At 37.3% G+C, this 10723-nt stretch overlaps 1 protein-coding gene across 1 annotated transcript; it reads right to left on the reverse strand.

Annotated features, from left to right (window-relative positions):
• Window positions 1–292: 292 nt before the first annotated feature.
• LOC110031359 (L-type lectin-domain containing receptor kinase IV.2-like) lies at window positions 293–10095 on the reverse strand. The gene is made up of 2 exons (XM_020734524.1): window positions 8022–10095; window positions 293–312 (listed from the first exon to the last, which is right to left on the reverse strand). Exon 1 carries the CDS (start codon window positions 10014–10016, stop codon window positions 8034–8036), a length of 1983 nt encoding a protein of 660 aa, XP_020590183.1. The 5' UTR covers window positions 10017–10095; the 3' UTR covers window positions 293–312; window positions 8022–8033.
• Window positions 10096–10723: the final 628 nt, after the last annotated feature.

A 10723-nucleotide genomic window follows, 5' to 3' on the forward strand; every position in this document is an offset into this window, starting at 1 on the left:
AAGTTATTTGCCAAAATACCAAAATGACCCTTCCTCAGAGGTTATAAATAGACCCCTCTCTTCAATTGAAATAAAAAAGGAAGAAGAGGAATAACAGAGTGTATTCTTGACTAAAGACCCGATGGTAACCTCTTTACATAGCTATCAACCATCACCCGACAGCCACAGCCGATCGTGTCGCCGCCAACCTCTTATCGTCGATGACCCATGCTTGTAAGCATCGTATCTCAAATACAATTATAACATGTTACACCCGTATTGAAGACCAGGCGATAACTTTGTGCCTTCGTAGCTCTCAAATACCATCAACACCTGCCGCCACAGATCAACGACGACCACTATTTACAACCGTTATAGTCAAAATATTGTGATTATTTCTAACAATTTTATTATTATGTATGGTGCTAATAAGTGTTATATTTGGTGTAAAATAGTAATCTCGCTCTCTCAGTTGTGAGAAAAAGTGTACTTTTGTACTTACACACTTATAGTGATTTATTTTGACTACGCTAGATCTTGTGATTTTTTCCATTTTTGAGTTTTTCCAAGTAACAAATTATGTTGTCTCTTCCCACTATTTCTCAATTGTCTCTGTGTGCATTTTAGATCTTCATGCAACAGTAAGACGTTAAATTATAACTCTACCGCCGCTAATTTTTCAGTATGCAACTACTTAAGTACAAATTCAATTCTTGTATTTATGGTATGTGATGAGTTGTATTTGTACTTACATTTATTATTATTATTATTATTATTATTATTGGAAGTGATACTCTAAATTATCATTCTATCAATTTTATGTTAAAACTGGGCGTGACCACCTTAATCCCTCATAACTAATGTTCATTTCTCACAACTATGCTAAATTGAGTTAAGAAACTAAAATAAAAACACCCCCAATCATTTTTTTTTTTAGATGAGCCAACTTTTTAAAATCAAAATTGAGTTATAAATTGATATGACACCAACAAAATTCTAACATCTGCATGAATCTCGAGGCATGCCACGAATCTTGAGACAATCTTTTAAGCAAGAAATATACAAATTTCAATAATAAGTCATCTAGAGCTCCAATTTCAATAAAATTATAATCAAACTGATCTGCTCGACAAGACGAACCCGATGATACTAAAATTTGATTTATTACAAGTCAAATCAAGCTCTGATCAAGTCATTAAACTAATTTTAGAAGCTTTTCAAGCATATTTGGGAAGTCAAATGAATGCTAAATCGGATGAGTTTATGGTCGAATCGAGCATCTCGACAAGACGAATTCAACGAGCTCAAGATCACTCAATTCTGACATCGTTAAGGCACTTGAACGTCCATAAAATACCATTTGATCGAATGGAAGGTTATTCGATGTTTTGCCCACCTTTATTGGAGGAATTTCTACACTATTTTCAGTGTTTGAACATCTCCTATTTTGAAGCTATTTCTGCATTTTCTGACAACCCTAGAGTTGGTTATGTGTTATTTTGCCTTGCCTTCATTTTAAATCAATTATATACTTCCGAAGCTTTCGGAACACCACCTTAAGGTGAAGCTGCTTTTTCATATTCTGACAACTCCCAAGTTGTGATTGAAGTATTATCAACATCATCATCATTAGCCTTATCTCAGTTGCTTAGGATTAGTTTTATTAGTTCTCTTTTTTCAGTCATTCATTCTTTCTTAATGCTGCCAAAGTTGTAAGGCGGGATTGAAGTCTGAAGTTGATTGTTCTTGAGTTGCAGTTAAATTTGGTTTGTTGTCTCTGCAACTCCTGTGCCTCATCATGTTATCACTCATTTTAACTTGTGTTGGATGTTGTGAAGGAGTTTTTATGCAGATGTTTTACTTGTTCTGCTTTTTGGACCTGAGAAGATTATTGGAGCATGCAGTGATCAAGTTTTTGTACAGAGCATAGTTCGCAGACCAAATTTTGCTATTTTTATGATAAAGAATACTGACAGTAGATTGCTCTAGCATGAGGTTATTGAGCTCGATGATATATCTAAAATATATAGTGTTTTTATACACATTTTTATACTTATTTTTGAAATATTGCGTTTTAATGAAAGATATTTGTGTGTTTTTTCTTCAGGTACAATTAAAAAAGTGAAAAATGACAAAAGAAGTGAAAAATGATCAAACATTGAGCAAAAATGTAAAAATGGTACAAAAGTATTTTGGCGTCTAAGCACCGGTGAAATAGAGAAGGCCGCACCTAAGCGTCAGAGACCCTGCGCTTAAGCGCTAGTGACATTTACTTGACGGGTTAACTCATTTTGACGAATTTCGAAAGGACATTTGAGGCACCTATTGGCTAAAAAGAGTGGTTATGAACACTAGAAATGAAATATGGTTAAAAAACTTGTGAAATGATGCATCCTTTAGAGAATACATCGAATTTGGACACATTTTGAAGAAATATTTAGGCACCTCTTGGAAAATTATAAAAAGAGAGGCTTGGGACTTTTGATGTGTGCTGCTTCTAGTCTCCTCAAGGGCTGCTTCTAGTCTTTTTAAGTGTTTCTTTTAGATTCTTCTTTGCTGTGATTTCTTAGAGATGTTGTATAACACCAATATCTACTTTTATTTTAGTTTTAGTTTCTAGTTTTAGAAAATTAATAGTGTTGTAAGAAGAGAAGAGATTCAAAAGAACTTCAAGAGTTATGTGAAAGATTTGAGATAAGTTTTTATCTTTTTATTACTACATTTAATTTTAATTGAGACTTCTTGTTGGTTTGACAATGATTTCTGCTTTTAAACTGAAGTGTGGTTTTGTTTTCTCCATGAATTTTGAGTAGTTTTCATTATCTTTTTCTTTAAAATAATAAGTAATTAAAGTATTGGATGAAAGTTGTGGAGAGTATTAATCTTTAATGTTGGAAGAAGTTGTGATGATTTAAATCAATGAACTTCATTTATTTCTTGATTTGGTCTATCCAGATATTAAAATTTAATGTGAGAACATGTAAGAACCGAGCTGGTATTGTCTCAGTGCACAATTGTAATGAATGACATGAGGTTGTATGAATGAGAATGTAATTGATATGATTTAGTGAAAATAAATAGGAAAAATAATCGTTGAAGAGTTTAGAGTTAGAGGACTCCAGGTTAAAGCCCCCCAACTTGGTTTATTGTTTTAGGTTTTGATACGAGATGTTAGCCCACAGGTGGAGGGAATCGAGGGAACTCTAGAGTGAGAGCTAGTTTATTCCCTGCATAGCCAGTCTTCAGAACTATTTAAACTTTAAATTAGTCAATGCTATTATAGTATCTCTAATAAGGGTAAAGAATAATATTGCTCAAATTTGACACAACACAATTTTGCATACTTTCACAACAGAATTCTTATTCTTGTTACTGATTCATGATAAGAAAAAAAATATTTTATGTTTAGTGCTTCTTATCTTACAAAAACTCAATTTATTTTTAGAAGTTATTATTGTTTTATCAAAATATCAAAAATACAAAAAAGAATTGAATTTTAATTACTGTGATAATATCTTTAGTGATAATATCTTTAGTTTAATATCTTTAGTTTAAGTAATTTTTTTTAAATAGAAGTTTGTTACTTAATAGTGCATATTTTGAACAATCCTTGTGGGTTAGATATTAGGGGCTTAGTCAAAAAATCTTATATTACTTGATAATGATATGTATATTTGCGTAGTATCCCAATATGTATATAAATTAAAAAATAAAATTCTTATTTTCTTTAGGATCAATTTTTTGGTATTGTTGCAAAGTAATAAAGATAAGTGGAGAATATAATTGCATACATTGTTATACTGTTGCATAAGAACAGTCGGGATCACTCGACAGTAAATAACCATAATTCTTCTTCATGCTGTAAATTGATGTAAGTGGTGTACGGATGCACGGTGGATTTGCCAAGCAATTAAATATGGCCTGCATCATGTCTTTCTGTCCTAAAAATTGGTGCTTATTGTTTGCTAGAGCCCGATCCTTGCTTACGCCTGCTCCCGCTCACGCGTGAAGCGACTTCGCGCGTCCCTTCGCCAGTTTCATGAATCGGCGCATTCACGCGAAGAACCCGCTCTCGCCCCTGTTCCTGCTCGTGAAAGGTCGCGATTTTGACCCTGCAGTTTCACGAAATGTTCCCGCCTCCAGGTTTGCGAAACGACGCCGCCCTCCGTTTCCTTTAAGTTGCGAACAGAAGAGGAAGAAAATGTAGAGTCACGATTTTTTGTGTTCTTCTTCGGGCTTCCTCGGGATAGAGGAAGGTTTCCTCGGGATAGAAGAAGAAAAGTGCAACAAGTAGTTCCTTGCGGAAGAAGGAAGAAGAAAAAAAAAGAAGAAGATTGTTCTCCCTTGGCTTCTTCTTAGTGGCTTGTGGCAGAAGACAAATTGAGTTTATTTCTCTTATAAGTTTATCATCTTTGGTGTATCTCGATGTAGAGTTTCTTTGGTGTATCTCAGTATAGAGAGAGAAGAACATAGAGAGAAGAAGAGAGAGCAATGAAGTGAGAGATCCCTCTTGTAAGTCGAGACGATCGACTGATGTAAATTTCTCAAGTAGTAAAATCCTATGCAACTCCGTGGAGGTAGACAATTTGTCGAACCATGTAAATCTGTGTGTTCCGTTGTGTTACTGTTTTCTGCTGTGAATTTTTCTCGTTCTTTTTCGTTTCGTTGATCGTTCTCTTATTTGATTTATGTATATAGCACATCAACCGGTGTATATCTTATCACAACAAATGGTATCAGAGCTTTGTTCGGATTTGCAGAAGAATGATGGTTGCAGATGAAGTGAAGGTTTTAGGGATCAAGAAATTTGATGACACAGATTTTGGTTATTGAAGGATGCAGATAAAAGTTTGGTTATTGAAGGATGCAGATAAAAGACTATCTCTATGTGAAGAAACTCCATCTTTCGTTATTGGGGAAAATGCCTAAAATGATGGATGAGGCTAATGAAATTTGTTGGATCGACAAGTTTTGGGGTTATTCAATTGACCCCATCGATGTCTGTTGCACACAACGTCATTAAGATAAGGACAACTGCATATCTCATGGCAACCTTATCAGGTAGGTGTGAAAAGCTATCAACGAATAACAAGGTGTACTTGATGAATAAGTTATTCAACTTGAAGATGATAGATGGTGTTTCTGTTGCTCAACACATGAATGATTTCAATACTTTTACAAATCAATTGTTGTCTGTTGAAATTGATTTTGATGATAAGATATGTGCGTTGATATTGTTGGCATCGTTGCCAATCGTTGCCAAATAATTGAGAGGTAAAGAGGATGATAGTTAGCAGTTCTGCAGGTAAATCTAAACTGAAATGTGATGATATTCGTGATTTGATTTTGACTGAAGAGGTATGCAGGAAATATTCTGGTCATATCTCAGGTACGAGTTTGACACTGAATGTTGATTTCAGAGGGAGATGACATGACAACAACTCAAATAAAGGAAGATCAAAATCAAAGTCTGGTCAACAAACAACCTGTTGGAATTGTGGCAAGACTGGCCACGTAAAGAGAAGCTACAAGAATCTCAAGAATATGGAGAATGATAGTTCAAATGTGGTATCAAAAGAAATACAGGATGCATTATTGCTGATGGTTCTGTTGATGATGAAAGTGAAGATGAGAGTGGGTCTGGGGCACCCATTCCTATTGTTCCACAGACAGATGGTGGAGAATCACAGAGCTATGAAGAGCTATGAAGAAATCTTGAAGAAATCTTGCAAGATGAAATTTTGAGCAAGTGGGAGCTGACAGAATTTCCAGCAGGGCATAAGACATTACACAAAAAGTGGGTGTACCAGAGTGAATACTGAGCATAATGGCGGTAAGAAGTACAATACTAGACTTGTTGAAAAAGGCTTTCAGCATAAACATAATATTGCCCATGCAGTGGGAGTTGTAAGCAGAGATAAGAGTAATCTAGGAAATAGCTTGGAGGAGCAAGACTATTTGGACCCTGCTGATATGATGATTGAGGGTGTTACTATTAAGAAACTGAAGTTGTGCACAGCTTCAGTTGGTCTTCTGGAGTGAAGACAGATGCTTTGAGTTGCAGAGGTGGATGATTCATATTTAAATAAAAGGGTGACGCCGCCAGTAGAGGATATCAGATCGAGGAAAGATATGTTGTAGCTTGTGTATCAGTCTCCAAGTGAGAGATTTGTTAGCTGGAGTTTGATCATTGCTTCCGCCTGCTCTCGCGCATGCGTGAAGCGACTTCGCTCGTCGCTTCGCCAGGTTCGCGATTCGATGCATTCTCGTGAAGCGCCCGCTTCTGCCCTTTTACCCGATCGTAAAAGGTCGTGACTGCAACCCTGCAGTTTCGCGAACTGCTCCCGCCTCTAGGTTCGCGAAATGACGCCGCCCCCCATCTCCTTTAAGTTGCGAACAGAAGAGGAAGAAAATGTAGAGTCACGATTTTTTATGTTATTCTTAGGGCTTCCTCGGGGGTAGAGGAAGAGAAGTGCAAGAAGTAGTTCCTTGAAGCAGAAGGAAGAAGAAGAAGATTGTTCTCCCTTGGCTTCTTCTTGGTGGCTTGTAGCAGAAGAGAAATTAGATTTATTTCTCTTGTAAGTTTATATTCTTCGGTATATCTCGATATAGTGTTTCTTCAGTGTATCTCGGTGTAGAGAGAGAAAAATAGAGAGAAGAAGAGAGATCAACGAAGTGAGAAATTCCTCTAGTAAGTCAAGACGATCGACTGGTGTAAATTCCTCAAGTAATAAAATCCTCTGCAACTCCGTGGACGTAGACAATTACATGGACGTAGACAATTTGCCGAACCACGTAAATCTGTGTGTTATGCTGTGTTACTATTTTATGATGCGAATTTTTCTCGTTCTATTTTTCGCTTCGTTAATCGTTCTTCTGTTTGATTTATATATATAGCACATCAACTGGTGTATATCTCACAACACTTATGAATACTGCTACGACTATGAAATTAATTATGTAATGAATCTTGTTGAGAAATTAGGGCGAAAGAAAATAAGAATTGACACAAATCTAGAAGAACACACAGAGATTTAACGAGGTTCGGCAAAGTTGCCTACGTCCTCGGGAGCAGAGCGGCGCCTTTCTTTCAACTCTAGAAAAAGGGTTACAAGAATACAGAATACTCCCTAGGGTTACAAAAAAGTATATATATAGCCCTGGAATAAACTTTGAAATATAATGTGTAATTATAAAATTACCCATGTACCGTACCGCGGGGCGTTTCCCCCACATAACGAAACTCCTCAGATTGGACAGATTCTTCTGCTGCTCGCTTCGTTCTGCTCCAGCATCTGACCTTATATGATATATCAGTCATACCTAACAAATGTGGTTGGCGGGGCAGACATTTCTATCTGATGGGTTTTGTGTGTGCTTATAATACTGCCAAAATTATGTTTCTATTTCACACGCATAATCTATTTTTTATTCGAATCGGATATATGAGGTTTCAAGTGATTACTATTCAGTTTCAATATTCTCAATCAATTTTAGAAGATTGTACTTGGAAAGTAAAAAAATGACTTGATCTACCACAAAAATGAGATCAAGTAAAGGCAGAGAGTAGGAGATAAATTCAGGAACATGAGTGCATCAATGCCATTTGTCTCTTTATACATAGTGTGTAAATAAATGTTAGTATTCCCTCCACTTAACGGTGTAGCTCACTATATGTTTATATGTAAGGGTAGTATAGAGAGTTGTTAGAATATAGCTCACATATTAGAGATACATGATTTTCTCAAGGATTTTGAACTATTCAAACGAACTATCTATTCCTCTAAAATTAGTACTAATTCAATAGTCTAACGGTGTATTCAGTCTATTTTGATTTTCAAACCAATTCACTTCAGAAATCCTGATCATTCTGATGAGCAGACAACTTTTTAACCCAGTATTAAGTCAATCTAAACTCAAAACTGGAACCACTTCGTTTCTCTGGCTTTTGTATCTTATTGCACAGATTGCAAAGATGAACCACCCTCATCCCACAAAAGAATAATGTGCAGAAAGAAAAACATAAAAACAGATGACGTTACCTGTTTCTTCAGCTATGAATTCATGAACAATTTACTAGATTCTGACTGCTGTGGAGAAGTGTATGTTGCTGCAGATAAGTCGCAAATTCTGCCTGAACCATAAAGATTCTCCTCTTGCTCAGTCATGAATACCTGTAGTTGTTGTGCGCCATCTGCCGTCAGTATTTGTACCACCTGGCGCATGCTTGGTCTCAAATTATGCAATGGGTGCGAGCAGAGCAACCCTAGCCTCAAAACCAATTCAATCTCCTCGGACTTAAAATCATTACCCAGTTTAACATCCCTGCTCTCCAGAATGATCCCTCTTTTCCAGTTTTTTGATACCCAGTCCACTAAATTCAGAACATCTGATGAAGCTTCCTGCAGAATTGGTCTTCTTCCACACGCGACTTCAAGCAGAAACACCCCGAATGCGTACACATCTGTGGAGGTTGTTATTCTGCCATTTTTGCTTAGCTCCGGAGCAATGTAACCAATGGTTCCGATTACGTTAGTTGTATTCGGATCACTTCCATGGTCGTATAATCTTGAGATGCCAAAGTCCCCAACTTTTGCATTAAAACCATCATCTAGTAAGATGTTGCTGGATTTGATATCTCGGTGAATGACCACCTTTTCCCACTCCTCATGCAAGTAGAAAAGCGCTGAAGCCACGCCTTTTATGATTTGGAACCTGTGCGCCCAGTTAAGTTTCTTCTTGCCGGTGTCATCGAAGATGAACTTGTCCAGGCTTCCATTGGACATGAATTCATATACAAGCAGGAGCTCCCCTTTGCGCCTGCAGTAGCCGAGAAGCTGGACCAAGTTTGGATGACGAAGTTGGCCGATGCTGACAATCTCTGAAACTATTTCTCTCATCTCTTTACTTAAATCACGTGATATTCTTTTGACTGCAATTTCAGTTGTTGTGGACATGGTCAATTTCCCTTTATACACCCGACCAAAGCCTCCAATTCCCAAAAGTTCATCTTTTCCGAAGCCCTTGGTGGCCTTGTAAAGGTCCTTGTAAGAGAGCCTCTGATGCTGGAACTCAACCTCCCATTCTTCCACAACTTCAGCATATATGATCCTCTTTGCTACAACATAAGCGATTCCCATGGCCGTAACCAGCATAAGCACAACAGCTAATATGTATAGCTTATCATGTACAGCTTTGCTTTTTCTTCGTATGGGTGCTGGAAGTGAAGGAAGAGTAATAAGATTGAGCCGTCGGGCTTGCCCGTTGAGCTTAAAGCTCCAGCCCAACACATAATGAGACGTTTTGATGGAGCCGGATGAAGAAGAAAAACCAATGTACATAGTGTCGTAGATAATCAGAGAGAGATTAAGTGACAGAGATATAAGAGGAATACTTGGCTTGGGTACATTGATTGGACAAATTGTTACATTGAGCTTCATATCCTGACCATCATACTCCACCCAAACCATCATAGGCTTCCCACTGAGAAGAGTCAAGTTGTCATACCCTTCATTTTCCCCCAGAAAATATGAAGCCGGAGCAGCAGCCACCGATCTCAAACCATTGATATCGACGCCAACATGATTGTTATTTATATCTTCGAACTCGACGTTGCTCAGGGTGTCCAACTCAACTGCCACCGCATGATTAGAGGAGTTTCCATTGTTGGATGAGTTGAAGAGTCCAAGGAATTGAACAGGGAAGGCTCCAGTGCGGCCTCTTGTTGGGGAGATCACGAGAGCAAGGCCATGGCCGCCAACATCAGAGTACTCCGACACAATCGCAAAAGCGAAACAGGTGGAGAAGGAGTTGAGCCTGCCATCTGATGCGTTCTTGAATCGGATTACCCTCTTGTGGAACGCGTGGCTCTGCATGTACTTGCTTGTGTTGGTCAAGATCAGCAGCCCGTTTGGTGCGATGCCCGCGATGCCATCAAGAAGCAGATCTTCGCTGCTGAATCCATTGTAGAAGAAGAAGTCGTCATTTTCAGCAGCTGAAGTTTTGATGATCAGGAGGAGGAACAGCAGAGAAGCCATGAATGCTGCTGCTAATTCATTTCTCGGAAGCTTTTGTTTCTGACATATTTTATTGTGATCTTCATCAATTTCTTCTCTTGCAGACATAATGTAGCAGGGAGATGTCACCCAACTCATTTTAACGTTACTTGAGAATAATTTTAGGAATCATGTCGATGGAATATGTGACTTGGTCAGCACACTTTACAAGATTAGTTTTTACCATTGTTTGCAGTACATTCCATTATTATTTATTTATTTATTTATTTATTATTATTATTATTATTTATTTATTTATTTTTAAATCTATAGCTTGTGTGGCCTACTTTTTAAATCTTGAATTCACCATTTTTCATTTTCTTTATTTTGTTTTATGTTCGACGACGAGAAAACCAAGATAAATGCAAGATGTCAATTAGCTGTTCTCCGGTTCTTCCGGATTCAAATCACCTGCAATCAAAAAATTTAAAAATAAAAATAGAAAGAAAATAATAATAAAAAAAATGTCTCCCTCCCAAGCTATAGACCAATCGTACTTCTCCTGCATGATAAATGGCGATCAAAGACCGCTGAATTAGGCAGTAAGCTAGGCAATAATTATCAATCAATAGTGGATTTTCGTAATTGTGTCAGGCCTCTTGATTTTTTCTTTTCTGGGTTTTCCACATAAAAGTTTATAGTCATCACTACTTGTTTTCTCTTTCATCTTTGTGTGTGCTGAATTCTCG

Source organism: Phalaenopsis equestris, unplaced genomic scaffold (genome assembly GCF_001263595.1).
Source record: "Phalaenopsis equestris unplaced genomic scaffold, ASM126359v1 Scaffold000803, whole genome shotgun sequence".
NCBI lineage: Eukaryota > Viridiplantae > Streptophyta > Magnoliopsida > Asparagales > Orchidaceae > Phalaenopsis > Phalaenopsis equestris.